Here is an 18,398-nt window from a genome sequence, read left to right on the forward strand (position 1 = left end):
TAAGAAGAAGCTCGGTAGGAAAAGTGTAGAGCAATACTCTCGTAAGAATAACACTACAAAGTGGGTACTCTGTACAGTAATCCAAACAACAAACACAACAATAAACAATGCCTCGAAACGCTACCCACGAACAAAAAATCCGCAATTGACCCAACTCCTTCCACTCCGTGCTTTCTTTCCCGTTCATCCAAATTCGTCTCAAGTCATCAGTTTCAATCTTTACGACGTGACATGGTCATCCCCACGACATGCTCAGATTCAAACTCAAACAGGACTCCGTCTCAAGGCGCCGACTCGCTTGATGGGCGTGTGCATCATGGCCTCCTGCATCTCCGGCGTGATGGCGGGTTTGGAAAACTCCTTTTCGCTCCAGCCATTGCCCACGTCGTGGGCAGCTGGTGCGACATTCCCTCTACTCGACGAAGTCGAGAGCGAGGGGTTGAAATTCTCCTTTTCCGAGACGTGTACACGAGCAGACGACGACAGACTGAATTTCTCGAGCCGCTGCTTCGGCACGGGTAGTGTCTTCTTTTGTATCGCATTCGTCCGCTTGGGCGCGAGAGGTGAGCGCCGGACAGGCGGTGAGGACGAAGAAGTCGGCAGATGATTTGATTGCGGCACTCCTTTTTGTTGCTGTCGCTGTTGTTTCGTTTCAGAATGAACCACCGCAACCTGTGGTGATGTTTCGTGAGTCGCAACAGGTGCAGGTGCAGGTACAGGTACTGGCGTAGGTACAACAGGGACAGAAGTGGCCTCCTCCTCGACTTTCTTGGACTTCCTCTCTTCTCTCGCCGTTTCCTGCGCACTGACCCAGGCCTTGAAGCCATGAATGGCACTGGCCCACGCCCCTTCGCCTAGGGTTCGACTTTCAACCTCCTTGCCCAAAGCATGTTGGACCTTCCTGTTCTTGCCGGCAAGGGTGTCGACTGCACCACCATAAACAGCAGTGGCAGTGACACTGGACGTTGCGACGATTTCGCCGTCATTCAGTACAGCCACTGTGACGACGAATTCCATATCCACTCGGCCTTGAGTAGGCAGGAGCAGCATGACCTTGACCCCGAGTCTCTCGTCGCCCATGATCGAGACCGTCGTCACGCCAACCAGATTCAAGAGCCTCAACTCTTCAGACACTCTCGACGCCAAGTCCCACCCCTTTGACGCCGTAGACAACACTGCCTTTGCGGCAATGGCTCCCTTTGGCATCATCGCAAAGGCGTGCAGCTGACTTCGAATCAGTTGAAGGAAAAAGCGTTTTTCTGTAGACAATTCACGTGGACCGGCTTCAGAATCGTCCTGCTCAGGGGCATACGTCAGGCTGATCGGGGCTGATGGGCCAGAAACTGACGCAGACTTCCTCCCTGATCGACGTCGTCCAGTCTGTTCGAGCTTGCACTGGAAGGCCTGGGGATGGAAAAATAGTCGCAGCTCGTCCTTGTACACCATGACAAGACCGGGCCCAAACTCGTTCGGTTCATCGACCTCCTCTTCAGCTGTCAGGAGATGCCAACCAGTCTTCTTCTCAATACTTTCAACCCTCGATTTGAGCGCCAAAACATCGGAGACTGGCAAGCCTCTGGTCTCCTCCCTGACCCTTTCAGACTCTGCAATTTGATCTTGTAGCTCGGTCTTGTAATCCGCGGCTGCACTAAGAGCGTCATCTTTCTCCTTCATTTGTTGCTGCAGATCCTCTAGATGTGCTGATCGTTGAAGGAATTGCTCGTCGACATTTCGCAGTTGTTGCCGATAATTCTCCAAAGCTTCACGGTCGATGCTATCAAATTCTTCAAGGCTTTGTCGTAAAGAGTTGGCCTGGATTTCAAGTTCCGACTGCTCTTGCAACACTTGCGGGACCACATCTTCCAAAACTCGCTGCTGTTGCTGCAGGACATCCAGGTCAGCTGCCATACCTTGCTTGATGCCCTGCAAGCCAGTGTTGAGACCGTCCACCAACTGCCCACGCCATTGATACCAGCCTTCTTTACTCTGTAGGCGAGCATTCGCCTTACCATTCCGAAATTGATTGTCCATGATAACCTTGACATCTGGTCGCGCATCCAGGTATTCTCGGAAAAGTGGAGGCTGCTCAGCCAATGTCTCTGCCTCGATAGAACGGATGATCTTACGACCCGTAGAGATATACGACTTCAACTCTCTCGTGGCATGCTGATAGAGTTCCAGCAGAGGTAGCGTTGTTGCGGCAGCGACAAAGTTCACCTCAGTACTCGGAGCAGCAGCGCCTTCTTGCGATTCTCTCGCAGGCATAGATTGTGCCATAGTATGCCTTCTCTTCGTAGTCGAAAGCTCAATGAAGTGGATGTTGGTCATGTTGAGGAAGTCTTGAAGCGAGATCTTCTCCTGTTCTGCTGAAGAAGATCCCTCTTCTAATTGAGCCGTGGAAACGTCGATTGCCCCGACAACATTGTCAAGCTTGTCCTCAAATGAAGTGGGCCTGTCGTCGCCAGTAGCCTCAATATCTCTAAACCGGGCTCCTGCTTCGGGGCTTGTTGGCGCTTTATCCCTTGCTAGGCGGAAAGTATCCACAGTCGGGGTTGATTTGACTGCACCTGCCATGTCTGCGAGTGACATTTGCAGCTTAAGATTCAATTTACCAGTCGTCTCGTCTTTGCTGGGTGGCTTTGGTAGATGAACCTTCTTGACAGGACTTCCTTCTCGAGAAACAGCTTTCAAACGCTTCGGCGTCGACTCAGCTTCTTCGTCATCGTCTATGTCCAGTTCCGCTGGACGCTTTCCGAGCAGTCCTTTGGCGCCGCCAACAGCAAGGCTCTTCCTGCCCTTGACCTTGCTAGCTTTCGATTTTCTCGGTGACATTGTCTCAATCATGCCTTTAAGCTGCGAAGTCGTCTGTTCTTCTTGAGCCTCATCTGCCTCTCGTTCCATGACGAATCGGCCACTTTCTCGACGATGTTCTTCTTGCCGCTCTAATTCCACCTCCTGTTCAAGCTGCTCCGCATCTTCAAAGCGTAACCTCGATGGCTTAGTGCTTCCGAGCTTGAATTCCATTGTCGTGTCGCCGATTGAGGTTCTTCTATCCAGAAGTTCAGAAACTCGAGGAGAACCTATGCCGTCCTTATCAATGCCGATCCCGCTTGATCTCCTTCGCTGTAGCTGAGGTCTGCTAGCACGCAATACTATGCTAGGCGTCTGTTGTCCGGTCTCTGCGTCCCGAGAGAATAAGGAGTTTGCCTTAAGATTTGCTTCTCTCCTCGTCGATGCTGGCGACGCTCTAGCTTTGATCTCGGCCTTGAAAAGCTTCTTTGGTGACGCACCTCGGTGTTGCACATTCGCGGATAGAGGTGTCTTGTTTGGGCTCGGTGCATGCTCCGGAAGCGGTGTGATCTGTTGCAATGGAGTACCAGCTTGCAGTGGACGATGAGACATGATAGGTGTGCTTGGGGCCGGCGCTTGAGGTGTCGTTGAGGCTTTACTGCTGCTTCTTTGAGACCTGCTAGATGACTGTGGCTTGGCGACAAGACTTGGGCTGCCTGTCTCAGACGCAACCGAAGTCAAATGCAGTTGGGACTTTGGTGTGGTCTTTGGTGTGGTCTTGGAATTTGACCTTGGTGTGGTTCTGGGAGTCGTCTTTGGTGTCGACTTTTCGGAAGGAAGGGTTCGCGGAGGAGTAGAGGCGTTACCGGCAGACTGTCTGGTAATGCGCTTCTTCGTGGGAGAAGGCTGGTTCAATATCGATCCAACCGCTTTCGTTTCCTCCATGGCAACTGTCTGCTCGTCTTCCGCATCTGTCTGCGGCTCAGTGTGCTCTTCAACTGGACTCAATATGCCACCGACTGCTGCCGTCATGTCCATGGTCTGATTGTCCTCGGACTCTTCTGATAAGCCAGAATGGCGTCGATTTCCATTGCTCAATACACCGCCCACAGCGGTTGTGAATTCCATGGTCATTTCGTCAAATGAACGAGTTTGGGTCATGTTGGCATCCGATTTGTCACCTTCCCCGATAATTCCACCTTGCATCACTGTAAAATCCATAGTTTCGTCAAAAACAGATTCGTCCCCCATTGAGCGGCGAGGGTGAATGCTTCTGCGACGGGCTTTGGGAGATCTCTGGCTCTTTTTCCCAGGTGATTGTCGCGGGATAATACCACCGACAGCCCTGGTTACGTCCATGCTCATATCTTCAGATTGGGACCGTACATCATCATCATCATCATCATCATCATCATTTACCTGAAGACTCGAATCTTCCCTTATGGCACCACGTTGAGGAGACTCGGCAACAGAACTATCGTTTTCTTGACTTACGCTGCGCTCGATATCGGAGACATGCTTTCGCGCGTAGGGTTGAAAAGCGTGAGTGACGGTGCCAGTGGCCATCTCCATGGACATGTCTTCCTCATCCTGCTCGTCGTAGTCTATTCCTGGTGTCCCTGCTTGTGCTGCTGCCTGACGTAGGCGCTCTTCCAGACTAGAATGCGTGCTCGATCCCGAGTCTTGGGAATTCACTGTGTGAGAGGTCTCATCATCCATACTCATGGCCGTGTCGCCATCCGTGTCCGAATCGTCCGAGGACTCGATGCCATCTTCAACGCGCATCGGACTACTATTCGTGGTAACATCACCAGACGGACTCGAGGAGAACACGTCGTCCTGCGACTCATCCAGCATAGGTTGTGAAGCTGTAGAGCTTCTCCTACGTTTCTGCTGATGGAGATCTCGTTGATGCGCTGGGGAAGATGTTTGCATAGGATCCTCTTGCTGTTCCACGGGTGTCGAGGGAGAGGCAGATGAATCGCGAGAAGGCATCTCCTTGACCGGCGACTGTTGTGCTGTCATGGAGGATTGTCTCCTGGTAGAATTCGACGCCGAACTAGTGGTAGAGTCCTCTGCAAGTTCCATCACACTCCACGTGTGTAATGTTGCTTCTGGTGCAAATGACACTCGCCTGTTTGCAAGTGATTTCCGTCTAGCTGCTCTTCGGTCCAAGATAGCTTGCTTCTCAGCTTGTCGTTTCGCTTCTTCCTCGCGCTCTCGCTCCTGAGCCTCGACGTTTGAAGTCTTCGATCTACGCGGCGACTGCCGCGTGATGGGGCTGAACGGGTCGGCCACATTTTCTGCGCCTTCCATGGAGATTCCACCTCTATTTGCCATGTTTGGACCTGGCGTCGAGAAATCAATGAGGAGTTCCTCTGCGCCATTCTTTGCCGGTGATTTTGCTTTTCCAGTACTTCTTTTGCGCAATTCGTCGAATGAAGGGATCGCCTTTGGAGGCGTCAAAGGTATCGTAGGTTTGAGAATCGACTTGATCTGAAAAGTCACCGGTGTCTGCCCCTGTCGTCAACGTTTGCGCCTTTAAGAAGGAAAGCCAAACCAACACATACCTTTGCTGCGTTGCCCGTTGTTTCCGTCAAAGCTTCAAGACCTCCAGGACCGAGGCTTTTTCCACGCGACCGCTTTTTGGCTGCTTGTACCGCATTGTTTCGAGCGTGGAGAGCCGCAATGTCTGTTGTCACATTGTCCTTTGACGCAGATGATCTACTGGATGGAATATGTGCGATCGACTGTCGCGATTTTGGCTTGGGAGGTTTACGGTCTGTGGAAGAATCTGCCATTGTTTCCGACAGAGGCAGAACTGCCACAGAACATAGGTTTCAGCGTACAAATTCTGTCAATAAAGGTACATGATAACAACGATGTTTGTCTTGAGAGCGACCGGGTTCACGTCCCACTCACAAGTTTCAATCGCGCCGAGGAGACCCACTTGTAAACACGGCTGTTATGCGAAGTCATGTGATTCTGACCAAAGTGCGCTATTCCATTAATGGTCTAGAGTTAAATTTACTGCCAAGATCCAGAATGTGCGCCAGCAAAACTCCTTCGCCAAATTCCACACATCATCAAATCGCAGGCCCCTTCCGACGACAACAACCTATTCCTCAACCCGCGCACCTTTCCTGTCAACCACCGCAACCATGGCGACCGAGTTGACCGTCCAGTCCGAACGCGCGTACCAGAAGCAGCCGCACATCTTCCTCAACCACAAATCCAAGGCTGCAAAGAGCAGAAGAGTTGGAAAGGGTGGCCGAAGATGGTACAAGGATGTTGGTCTGGGATTCAGAACACCAAAGACCGCCATTGAGGGTGTCTACATCGGTTAGTCACTCTTGCAATCAAATCGATTTGTCGCTATTCTTCCTTTACCGGGAATGAACAAGTCGAAGTTCTCCCAATACGAGTTTGGGGGGTTTTTTCAGCATGCGGAGCGATTAGGGAAAAGTCGAAGAAATGCTGACAAAAAGTACTTTTCATTATAGACAAGAAATGCCCGTTCACCGGTATGGTCTCTATCCGAGGCCGTATCCTCACCGGCACTGTCGTCTCTACCAAGATGCACCGAACTTTGATCATCCGCCGAGAATACCTTCACTTCGTCCCCAAGTACGCCAGATACGAGAAGAGACACACTAACCTCGCCGCCCACGTCTCTCCTGCTTTCCGTGTTGAAGAAGGTGACACAGTCACCGTCGGTCAATGCCGACCTCTCAGCAAGACTGTAAGCAAATTCTTCGATGTTTCTCCAACAGAAAAAGAAAGACTCAATTACTGATATCGTGGATTTTAGGTCCGATTCAACGTCCTCCGTGTCCTGCCAAGAACCGGCAAGGCCGTCAAGGCTTTCCAGAAATTCTAAACTCGCGAACGAATCAAGTAGCAGAAGTGCAGGATCGATGATTTGAAGGGGATGGCAAGGCTGGAGCAAAGCATGAGCATACTTGTCTTGTGACAATGGTTATGGGGAAAGATATCTTCGGCGTCAATGATTAAAAGCACAGATCGACGAGATAGAGAATGTGCCGCTGACATGGGGTGCCGCGCCGATTTTTGAAAACAAAGCAAAAAGACGGCAAAGAAAAAAAAGTCCAATACTCACGAAACAAATCAGCTTTCGCGAGTCTTTCTATGATTCGTACTGCATTCGTTGTTTATGCGCGCACACAGCGCTCTCTCGTGTCTACGAATGTCTTTTGGCGAAGCGCCCAGTCTATGCTTGCAGGTAGGCAAACCCAGCTTCAGCCTTGAGCGGTGGATATCCCGAACTGTCGACTTTGGGCAAGATACTCAGTTTCCGTGCGGTTTCCTTCTCGTTCGCTTCGATCCATCTCTTGACCTCGCTCTCGACACTCCAATCACTGATGATCGGATCTCCGCAGCCGATCTGATGCAGCTGTGTTCCACTCGACTGCGTGTTCAGCGGCAAAGGTACGAAATTCTCCAATGCGCCGGTCGTCTTGCCCTCTAGCAGCTCCTTGACGAGATACGGCTCTGCAGCCAAAGGTCGTCCAATGCCCACCCCGTCGCACGCGCCCCCGGCGACCGCCTTGACCATTCCTGATGCTGACCTGAACCCGCCTGTGACGAAGACCTTTGTCTTCTTCAGCAGCGGCCCGATCATCTCCGCAAACTCGATAAAGTAAGCCTCGCGTGCAATGGTGCTTTGTTTCTTGTGCTCGAAGGCTCTCGCCTCAAACGTGCCGCCCGACAAGTCGACAAAGTCGACCCTCGCCTCTTCGAGCTTGAGGCACAGGTCTCGTGCGTTTTCCGGGGTCGTGCCCTTGTCCTGAAACTCGACCGAGTTGAGCTTGACGCAGATGATGAACGACGGATCAGGGACGCGGCGGTGTATCTCCTCGATGATCTCGAACACGATCCGAGACCGATTGACCAGGTCCCCGCCGTACTCGTCTGTTCGATGGTTCGTCGTCGGGCTGAGAAATTGAGCGAGCAGATACCCATGGGCACAGTGCACTTCGGCTCATGTGTCAGAGAGGCAAATCTTCCTCGGGAACTTTTGTTGGACAATGAAGAAACCTAACCTACCTTGGACTCCGTCAAAGCCGGCTTTGTGGCACAAATACGCCGTTTCGCCCCAAGACTTGACCATCTCCTTGATTTCAGGAATGGTCATGGGTCTGGGCTTGTTGAACTCGTTACCCGCCCACTGGATGGCCAGATGAACATCGCTGGCGCTGACGGGGTTCGGGTTGAGATACTTGTTCCCTTGCCTCCCGGGGTGGGATAGTTGAGCGACAATCAGAGACCCATGCGCCTTCGCGGCGTCGGTCACCTCCTTGTACTTGGCAACTCGGCCATCGTGATCGTCGACCAAGATGGGATTACCGTAGGCCTCGACGGCGTCATAGCGCACCATCGTGTTACCGCTCACGATGATGCCTATCTCACCTTCTCCCCATCGTCGGTACAGATTGAGGTATTCCGGGCTCGGAACTCCACGGGCAGACTGGCAGCCAGTGTTGTTAGTCTTTGGTTGCCGCAGATTCGGGTCATATCGTACAATATCTTCTCCTTCTTTGTTCCAATGACACAATCTCTCGGTCCTAGAGAATGTCAGAGCTAGGTCGCGGACGCCAGGGACAGCCAGGAAACGGCCTGCCCCCAAGAGACAGACAGAGCCACCGCCCCAAAGGTGGTACTCACATTGGCGCTTTCAGAAATCGATTCTTTGCTGTCCGACCGGAGAAGGCGAAAGTGATTGGCTCTTTGAGTATCGAGACATCGACCCGATCGGATTTCGCTCGCAGATGGCCCCTGAGTGGGCTATTGTTGTTCTTTTCAATCTGGCCCGACTTGATCGGGTCATCTCGAAGCGTGGAAGTGTCGTATTCCATATTTCTCGACCACAAATGACGACCGGATTGGTAAAGGAGAGTGATTGCTGTGTTTTTAATTTCGGTAGAATGTAAGACGTGTCTTCACCGGATATCTCTAACGAACCTTTTCTATATACAAACCCCAAATAAGATGGCAAAGGGCTCGAAATCGGGAACGAAGTTGTTCATAAGTAATGAAGTACCGACCGGTAACGCTCCAACAGCAATGGGGAGGTCAGGATAAGTTCCCGAGGTCATCTATGAGGGTGAACTTGGGCCACCCCCTCACCCATGTTCTGAGGGAGTGCATTCTGTAATACATTGTCGCGGTACAATTTCTCCAGCTGGGGTAAACCTCGAACAAAGGTCTCAAACTCATTGGAAGAAGATATTTTATTGGAGAGAGAGAAAGGAGAAAGCTTGTACAGATAGATACCACCAAAAAGGCATTCGACGAGGCAGATTGGGTGGAGTTCAAAACAAAATCGTCATATACCGAAGCGTCGCAAACTAAGCTCTAATTCGACGCACAAACTGAGCTTGGTCAAAAAGTTTCTTAGTGTAGTGGTTTATCACATCTCCTTTACACCATACACGGAGAAGGTCATGGGTTCGATCCCCATAGAAACTATTCCTTTTTTTTCCCGCATATTTGTTTTGGTCTTCGAGGGTAAGTAATGTACGACGGTATTTGTTCTTTTTGCCCTTTTTGATTTTTGTGTTGAGGGTATTCAAATCATGTGGGGAGAGGTCCAGGAGTGCGCCTCTTTCCTTGGCCTTTCTTGTTCACTACTTCATGCACAAAGCTGGGCCTGAACGTGCAGATTGCGAAAGATCATATATAGATGTAATGTTTGATGACAAGTCACGTAAATTCGGATCGCGACGAACATTGTCTAAGCAGGGTTTACCAAGTGATGCTCAGTAAGTCCATACCAACTCCAACCACAATGATCTCGCACTTGCTGCCCGATCTAGGCATTTCTCCCATGGTAAAGCTGTCCATGTTCTCTTGTTCTATTCCATACTGATATACAACTTCGACGCTGCTTACATCGGCAACAGATGTCCACGCCGAACTTAATCTCTGTACCTGCATTACCTCGCACAGTCTGTCGTATTGTGACGTCGTCGTAGGAGGTCTGCCAGACATAGGCGTACTATCAGTCTTTGATAAGTCGATCTGGACTTTCCACGCTTTCACACGCTGATCGTTTCCAGCGCTGATAATGTTGACAGTGTAAAGGCGTGCTGTGCCTGATATATTCACTATCTTGAGCGCTGTGAGGGCCGCAGCGTGAGCTCGAGGGATGACAATTGTTCGAAAGTCTCGATCCTCCAGAGTGGCTTTGCCCGTGGCATCATTCCCTCTAGTTGAAGGGTGAATGTTTGAGAGCAGAGTAAAGGCAAGTGCGTTGTCATCCCCACCGGTAGCGATGAAAGAAGTTGCTGTATCGAGTGCAATGATGTCCATCGAGAGAATACTGCTTTGATGGATTTGGTGGAGCCTGGTCGTGTTGATTGATTGTGCAACTTGTGTGCCCCCGTCAAAACCTGACCCGAGTAAGAAATCAAGCTGATTGAGGTTCAGAAACCCATTTGTCCCAGCTGAAATTATCTGCAAGGGAGATGACAGCAGAGACGCTTGCAGGATACAAAAGGAACCATAATGGATCTCGTGCAAAGTCACAAATGTGCCTTGGTTGCATGCTACAGCTGGAGTATATTCGAGCACTTTCGATTTGCCATTCGAATATGCCAGCGTTAAGATGTAGGCTTGATCGGAAGACTTCCTCGTCTGGCCGACCCCTTTTTCGGTGCTCTTGAAACGTAAATCAAAATCCATGATTCTGGCGTCAGAGTCCTCATCTTCTTTGGGCATAACATCCCAGAGAATTGTCCCAACCTCGATGCAAGGTACGTCGAGGGTGAGCTTCCAAACTAAGAACTCTTCACGACCAGCACTGCTGAAGAGATAGTCTCCCGAAGGAGCGAACAGAAGGTGTTGCAGCCCTGTATTGTGTCCCCTCAAGGTCGCTATGCTACGAAAAGCGGTGTTGTCGAGAGCATTGTCAGGTCGAATAATGCCTTCTTGAGCTGTAAGAGATGCCGTGGGCGTTTTCTGCCTAACAGAAACCAGGAATAATTGTATATTCGTGTCCTCGGCTCCCGTGGCAATCAGAGCACCCCCTTGAACAAGCTTTGGGCTGCGAGTCACTGCTTTGATTTCTCGGCCGTGGCCACCAGTTCTTATTACTGTATGATCTCGTCCATGCCTCATATGCCAATTGAATCTGCCAGCTTGATGCCAGATGAAGGATGCTGTCCCGACGTTGGCTTGAATACCGTCCTGTTGCGGCATCACGCTGTTCGACAAAATTGGATCGTAATATGCCCAACTCCGATGTGCCCCGCCGCATTCAACTGAAAGAAACGTTGACTGTCGGGTTTCATTCCAAACGATGAAAGAGGTCGAGCGGAACCCGTAGAGCATCAAATCATGCGAACGTGTGCCCAATAGCTCTTCAGAAGGAAGCAAGTATGATCCATCAATATATGGCCCAATAGGGGGCTTTGATACGTGAACCGTTGAAAAGGCTCCTTGAGGAAGAATCAGTCGATGGACAGCATAAGTACCATCGCGGCCTGTCGTCAGGAAGTACACCTCGTTTGTAGAAGCCACGTCCCAACTCGGAGCTTCAAAGACTCTGATCGAGCTTACACAGTCTGTACCATGAGCGTGTCTCAAGCACAAGGATGCTTCTGCTATGCTAGAGTTGGTGGTCACGCTGGTATATACAGCGAGCGCACCGGCACGGGAGCCCAGTAGCAACGTTTCGCCTGGCTCGTAGTAACAGCAAGCTGCCACAACAAATGATTCTGGAAGCTGGAGCGGGGTGTGCTGGCCTCGAAATGAGCTTCCTTCTCTTTCCAACCAGATAATCATTGCCTCATTGTTCACCAAGGCAGCAACGACGCAGGTAGGACCCGCATGCCTTCGATGAGTGCAAGCGACCTGCAACCACACAATGCTGAGTTTGTTAGGTAATGAAATGGGCAGCAAAAGGCTGTCTTTGTCGGCCGTCAATGCAAATAGACCATCTCGTTGTTGAGCTACCAGAGCAACCCCAAGTGTGTCAGCTCGGCACATCATGATGCTACACCGGGTGGGACTGTTGTAGAGATGTGTACATTTCAGTTCGCCGCTCTCAATAATTATGCTGTAGACATCCCCTGCATCAGTGCTTGCAAAGCACATGCTCTCTCTGAAAGGGAGATACTGCTTTAGAGCCTTAGATGACCCTGTCAGCTCCTTAGCCGGCGTTGATAATTTCGGCGGATGGTGTTTAGTGGCGTTAAGTAGGGTGAGCTGTCTCGATACGATTTGACCATCAGCACCACCAGTAAAGACCACCGAGCCTCGATCGTCAGTACCCAGGCACATTGACCATGCATTCTTCCCCGAATGGTACCGATCACTGCTTAGGGGTAATAATTTCATGCCTTCTTCCGGCGTAAGCTCAAGAGACCAGAGCTGACATACGGTATCTTCTCCTCTCGACAGCAGCAAAATCTTGGGGTTGCCCATGTTCTCCATCAGGGGAACAAAGTGAACGCCCCAGATACGGGATGCATGGCCCCATGCAGATGCCACCTCTGACTTTTCGCCGTTGCTGACCGTTCCAAAGCCAGTCTCCGTGGAGATGATACGGCCTTCGGGCTCTGAGGAGAGCTTCCCATGGTCCCCAATATCCCACACTCGAACCGTGCGGTCATCACTACAACTTGCAAGCAAGCGAGTTGGTCTGTCGCCTAGAACGATTTTTGGGGATATTGCAACGCCAAAAACAGAGCCTTTGTGCCCAGTAAATGCATGCTTTGCAGAGGTATTCCATTCTGGCTGGTCGCTATCCTTCCTGGAGCATGTCCAAACCAGGATCTCGCCAAACACTGTTCCCGCAGCGACGATGAGCAGGTTCGAATCAGCAACACGCAGGTCGCCTGAGTAGAGGAAAGAACCTGGGCCACGAATTCTCCGAAAGTCATTCCGATCTATATTGAGTTTATGTGCATCAATGGCCATAATAAAGGTCATAAGTACATTATGCGCTGTAAGCATGAATATACTCGAGTCGTCGAAAACAGCATCGAGAATCCAGTCTCCCACGTCAACTTCATTTGATAACTGAAGATGGAGACGCATAGCCTCATCATTGGATATCGTCAACCTGCCCAGCCGCACCAATTTGCCGCCCCAGAAAAGAATGTTGAGGACATGGTTGTTGCTCACCATCAAGACATCACCATGCGTTCGGATGCCGTGGAGAGCCTGGGCTTTGAAAACCTGGGAAAAAAGAAGCCTACGTCCGTCCTGTCCTAAAACCTCAAAATGGGGTCCAGCCCCGGCAAAAAGAATTCGATATTCGCCAACTCTGAGAGTGTGCAGGGCACTGACAGGAAGACATGAGGCTTGAGTCTGCAAAAATTTTAGCGGTACGTAATTTTGAGAGTATTCTGAGAAGCCTACGTGGATTGAACATGGCATTGAGGAAGTCACCACGAAAGAAATTCCCGCGAAGTCCAAGGAGGTCAGTCAGTCTATATAGACATTGTCGCAAAATATAGGATTCAAGTACACTATCTAGGTAGGGCAGTTTAATCACTGGACTTGGAAGAGGTTGATTGAATGGCCAAGGCTGAACAGTGCCAAGACACATGTTGACCTCTGTTATCTTTGTACGGTGGGCAGCGGCGCCAATCAGCGTCGAATCATTGGGCTTTGCACTTTCCGCTCAACAAGTCGGCAACTCGTGCAGCAATTGACAGTGACTGCAGGTGACCACAGCAGCAGCATCTTCTCAGCCAACATTCCCTTCAGCTGTTCCTCGAATTCACATTCTCTACGCCGCTGTTATGAGAATTGCCAAAATCCAGGCAATAGGTCATTTGGCGCACCGTGACCTCCTTCGGTCGCGTCTCTCAACACCGCCAACGCGTACTTGACAGATCATTGCACGGAATCTCAGCCACCATCATGATGAGTGGTTTTTATCGCAAATCTACAGCAACACGGCCCGGTTCCACTGAGCAAGAAAATAGCACTTCCCGCCAACATCCAGGCATATTTTCGAGACTGCCAGTTTCGTCGCTTCATCACGGTCGAAATGCCACCCCTCGCGATGGAAACCAGGATGATCCGATTGTTTTGAGCGATTCAGACGATGAAGAATCCAGTCAGCAAGCCGGCTTGGTGGATTTGACATCTAATACCGAACGTGATCATTCATTCAACCCATGGCGCCGGGCCAACGATAAGCCACAAAATTCTTCGTCTAGTCTGTCACATTTTCAGCCTCCGTTCGCAACCAGGCACAGTCTACACACCAGAGACAGTAGGCAAACTGTCCTACCCAAATCCCCAACTGTGGCTCAGTCCTATACAGGAACAACACGCGTGGTATCACGGCCGACTAGTTCGGCAGGAGGCCAGATAAATTCTCCCGGACGCAGAGACGTTCTAAATTCACCTGCCCGAACACCGCAAACACAGGCCAGAGGTGGGGTTGATGTGAGAACGACGATGGCAGAAGGCGTGGTTTCTGGAAGAACTGCCCTCCAAGCTTTCTCGGCAACCCCGACATATCCTGACCTTACACAGCAAGGATCTCTGGAGGAAATAGGACGTGTGCCTATCCGGTCGACAGCTACAAATCCTCCACGCACTGTTAGAGCGGCTTTGGTGGACTCCGTCAGCCAACTACTACAGGAGCAACAGAAGCGTAGCAATCCAAATCTTTTCAGCAAAAACGTGTATAGATCGTCACGAAGTAATCTTTCGGAGACGATCAATGATACCTCAATACGCGCGAAGACCCATGTTGAACCTCCAGCTAGAGATTCTCGTTCCGCCAAGCCTGACCTTCCACGTACACCTACCGACAACAATACAAGTCCATCGACAGTGGCCGTAGGCAGTTCTATACGACCTTCGACTCACCATGGACATTATGTCGATGGCGCTCGGTCTGCACCTACCACTTGTGTCAATTGCCACCAGGCGAACCATCCATGTGACGGAATGACACCTTGCCGGCCTTGCGAAGAGAGTGGTAAGACCTGCTCATATACCACCACGGAGGCATCTACCCTCCCATTGGGTGATTCCGAACACGATGGTCTGTCAAACACAGGAGAGCATTTGGATTCGACACCCCGTAGAACCACGACGGACCAGGTAAATCGCCCTACCGAAATAAGCTTAGAACGTGCAGTAGAGGAAGCGACCCCGAGCATTCAGCGACCGACCAGAGCACTGGAAGACCGACGAGCAAGAGTTGATGCAACTACCAATATAATGTCCGGTGAAGCAATTGGGCTAGACAGCAGACCAGGCCAAGAGGAGACCACGCCTCTTCACCACATGCCACATCAGCCAGCCGACAATCAACACATTCAGAAGAAGGTCATGACGGCAGCATTGATCGAGGATGACAGTTTTGCATCCGACGACTCAAATGCAACCCATTCATCAGCTCGTATTGAACCCAGATCGGAGACAATAAAATCCATTATCGAAAATCTGAGAAAAGACCTCCACGCTTGCCGAGAGAGATCGGTCCAAGCTGAGCTGAGACAGGCTGCAGTTGACATGAGAAATCACAGCGGCCCGGTGATCGACGTCAATGCAGCTGACCCTTTTGCCGCTCTCACGGAGAAACGACGATCTGAATATGCAGCAGAGTCAACATCATTAGCCAGACCTCAGAACAAGAAGTTGCAATTAATTCCAGCTAGTGAGGTGTCATTCTGGACAGGTGGAACGACGTTGCCAAAGTACAAGGCGATTGGGAGAGTTTCCTCGAGTTTCCTCTCGCCTGGATTCTGGACAGCCAAATATCATCCCTACGATGCAGAGGATGAGATACAAGACCCAGATAAGACGAAGAAATACGAAGAGCGGTCTCTGAGATTGCACATCAATTTTGAAAGCTTGGTGGCCCAGCGAAATTGTCAGGAGTTAGTCTGGCTGTGGAAACCCTGGGCAGAGGATCTCTTCTCGATTCTCAAAATACAGTACACTGATGTGCTATACTTCTTCATGGCGGTACACTTTGACGCTGAGCGTCACATGGAGACAGGCGATGTTCCCAAGTTGAAAAAGGAGCAAAACAGCAAATGCCGGACATGTGGACTTGACCCTGATAGAGGGTGGACGCACTTCAAAGAAACCTTCGACAGTCTACCAAAGCCTGACGATGAAACGTTGGCGCTTGCTGGAACAGCAGCATATGCTTTCCATGAAGCTACCGAGGTGAGCCTCTCGCATATAGCCTTGGGTGGACTTATCCAGCCACGGTATGAAGACCCGAGTGCGAAGCGCGATAAGGATCTCGGATTTTGTGTGATCTGCTTTCGCCATCAATGCCCCGACCATGGTTCATACGAAGAACCTGCTGAAGATGTCTCTGGGGCTAGGGACCCTGACGAAGACATCGTTCCCGCCGAAAATAAGACGGCTTTCATCAATGATGAGGAGCAAAGCCACAACATCCGAAAATTCATGTCGCTTCCAATGCGGGAGAGAAATGGCCCTGACTCACACACATGCGGGCTCTTTTGCGTCGACCATTCGCGAACCCTGAGGCAGGTCCTCGGTAGGCAAGCGGACGGCACGGCTGGTGGAGACTTCCGTCCAGTTACACAGCGCCGGCATATTCTCGATGATGGAGAGCTCTGCGGTTCAGCTTGCTTCTGGGACACCGCCAACAGACGTAATATCAAGATTGCGGAGCTCAAACTCCAGCCATTTCAAATACACTCCCAGAAACTTGTGGTTGACAAAGCGTTGCAGTTCTACCTCAACAACAAGCGAGGGCCGTGCCTCATCGCGCAGATCGTGAAAGATGTCAGTTGCATGATGATTTTTGAGTACCTTGTTTGGTATATAGCAAGCCAGGCTCACCCGAGCATAGATGGGGAAACCGTGTCCGACAGTAGTACTACTCAGCGTATCAGCCATGCTCCAAAGAAGAAGAAGAAGAAGAAGAAGAAGGCGCCACCAAACATTGACACCTCCGGGAGTGCCCAATTGGATGCCCGAAAAGTATTCATGCGTTGCTCGCACGAGGGGCCGTGTTACAACAATTCCGCTTGCGCCTGTTCGAAGAGCAAAATTCATTGTGAGCGGTTCTGCGGATGCGACGAGTCTTGCAAGCGACGCTTCCGAGGCTGTACATGTACCATGCGAGGAAACAAAAACTGCTACAAAGATACCCGGTGTGAATGCTGGGCCAGTAACCGCGAATGTGATCCATTCCTCTGCGGCAAATGTGGCGTCCTGGAAGTCCTGGATTCCAATAACAAGTACAATGATGAGATCAGGAAGGGACGCTGCAGAAATAATCGCATCCAGCTCGCTCTGCCTGCGCCCACTACCAAAGCGCCCAGCCAAGTGCAAGGCTATGGCCTCTACAGCAGGGCGGCCATCCCTGCTGGGGAGTTTATTGGTGAATATACTGGCGAGATCATCAACATCGGCGAAGGTGACAGGCGAGGGGCCATGTACTCTGTGCTGAGGCAAGAATATCTTTTCAAAATAAATCTCACCCAGGAGATCGACGCTTCCAATTATGGGAACAAAATGAGGTTCATGAACAACTCGCAGCTTGACAAACATATCAATGTCGAACCGAAAATGCTGTGGTGCAATGGAGTGGTTCGGTTGGGACTGTTTGCCAGACGCCCCATCGAGCCGGGCGAGGAACTTCTATACAACTACAATTACCCAGAATCTGTCACCAAGCATTTCTGGGAACCCGGCCAGAGACCAGCGAACCCTAGAAGAGCCATCCCATTGGCATCTGAACGCATTGTGAGGACGACCGAAGCGAAGACGATAACAGTGGAACAGTTGAATCACCGAAGCAGCGCGGAAAGGAGTCAATCACCACTATTGTCACGCCATCCCAAACGCAAACGGCCTGTTGAAGACTCCCCTAGGAACTCGACCAAGTCTGTTGGAGCTGGAACCAGCTCATCGGACGACACCAGGGAAGTATCTGAAATTTTAGAGACAGACGATTCGGAATACTCCAATTACGTGGCCAGCGGCCAGGTATCTGACGGTGGTGAAGAGGTTGAGGAGCCTTCAGATGAAGCATTGGAATCTGACCCCAACCAGAATCTGCCTACAAGGCGTAAGGGTTCTAGGACTTCTCGCCCAACGTCGTTGACGCGCCGGACAAGCTCGAAAACCAGGAATACGAGGCATGCTGCAGAGACAGATAGTGATAGGTCTCGATCGCGACAGGGTAGCAGGACTTCAGAAACGTCAAGCAGACGACTGGGGGCTTCAGGAAGTGTCCAGATGGTCAAGCGCAGGCGCAAAATTGGGCCTCACGACAGAAGATTCGGGGGAAGGTCGCAACAACTTGCATGGCAGACAAGAAGGGCGAAAGAAAGTCTAGAGCAAGGTGCCACGAGCAACGACGACGATGTGTGAAAAGGTGCGCTCAGGCCGAGGCTCAAGATGCTAAGATGTTGAATGCTCGTTGGGGTGCAAGGTTGACGGGAGATCGAACCCCTGATCGTCATGACAATGATGTGGGAAGATTAACAATACAATTTAAGTTCAGCTACGGATAAGCACGAGTACAGGGTCAAGATTGATATCACTGTGTAGGATAGTATAGTATCTAGGTCATGCCTGCTCATGATTTACTGTACAACGTCGGTAGAATTCCAGCGGGA

At 50.9% G+C, this 18,398-nt stretch overlaps 5 protein-coding genes and 1 non-coding gene across 7 annotated transcripts; 3 read left to right on the forward strand and 3 right to left on the reverse strand.

Annotated features, from left to right (window-relative positions):
- Positions 1–37: 37 nt before the first annotated feature.
- On the reverse strand, positions 38–5,678 carry PV06_06208 (uncharacterized protein). The gene is made up of 2 exons (XM_016407297.1): positions 5,361–5,678; positions 38–5,304 (listed from the first exon to the last, which is right to left on the reverse strand). Exons 1-2 carry the CDS (start codon positions 5,589–5,591, stop codon positions 265–267), a joined length of 5,271 nt encoding a protein of 1,756 aa, XP_016262901.1. The 5' UTR covers positions 5,592–5,678; the 3' UTR covers positions 38–264.
- Positions 5,679–5,885: 207 nt separating this feature from the next.
- On the forward strand, positions 5,886–6,920 carry PV06_06209 (40S ribosomal protein S11). The gene is made up of 3 exons (XM_016407298.1): positions 5,886–6,132; positions 6,294–6,532; positions 6,602–6,920. Exons 1-3 carry the CDS (start codon positions 5,952–5,954, stop codon positions 6,668–6,670), a joined length of 489 nt encoding a protein of 162 aa, XP_016262902.1. The 5' UTR covers positions 5,886–5,951; the 3' UTR covers positions 6,671–6,920.
- Positions 6,921–6,940: 20 nt separating this feature from the next.
- On the reverse strand, positions 6,941–9,014 carry PV06_06210 (the record flags this gene model as incomplete). 2 transcript variants are annotated; one of them, XM_016407299.1, is made up of 5 exons in its annotated part: positions 8,773–9,014; positions 8,476–8,713; positions 8,333–8,375; positions 7,858–8,278; positions 6,941–7,785 (listed from the first exon to the last, which is right to left on the reverse strand). In XM_016407299.1, exons 2-5 carry the CDS (start codon positions 8,664–8,666, stop codon positions 7,022–7,024), a joined length of 1,419 nt encoding a protein of 472 aa, XP_016262903.1. In that variant the 5' UTR covers positions 8,667–8,713; positions 8,773–9,014. The 2 variants fall into 2 exon arrangements, with proteins under 2 accessions (XP_016262903.1, XP_016262904.1); XM_016407300.1 differs by having other exon boundaries at positions 7,022–7,785; positions 8,476–9,014.
- Positions 9,015–9,198: 184 nt separating this feature from the next.
- On the forward strand, positions 9,199–9,279 carry PV06_06211. The gene has a single exon. It is a non-coding gene; the product is annotated as a tRNA-Val (tRNA).
- A 276-nt stretch (positions 9,280–9,555) lies between these two features.
- PV06_06212 (uncharacterized protein) lies at positions 9,556–13,194 on the reverse strand (the record flags this gene model as incomplete). Its single annotated transcript, XM_016407301.1, has 1 exon — positions 9,556–13,194. One exon carries the CDS (start codon positions 13,192–13,194, stop codon positions 9,556–9,558), a length of 3,639 nt encoding a protein of 1,212 aa, XP_016262905.1.
- Positions 13,195–13,491: 297 nt separating this feature from the next.
- PV06_06213 (uncharacterized protein) lies at positions 13,492–18,360 on the forward strand. The gene has a single exon (XM_016407302.1). The coding sequence runs from the start codon at positions 13,684–13,686 to the stop codon at positions 18,148–18,150; it is 4,467 nt and encodes a 1,488-aa protein (XP_016262906.1). The 5' UTR covers positions 13,492–13,683; the 3' UTR covers positions 18,151–18,360.
- The last annotated feature ends 38 nt before the right edge of the window (positions 18,361–18,398 follow it).

The sequence above is a fragment of the Exophiala oligosperma genome, assembly GCF_000835515.1.
Source record: "Exophiala oligosperma strain CBS 72588 unplaced genomic scaffold supercont1.5, whole genome shotgun sequence".
NCBI lineage: Eukaryota > Fungi > Ascomycota > Eurotiomycetes > Chaetothyriales > Herpotrichiellaceae > Exophiala > Exophiala oligosperma.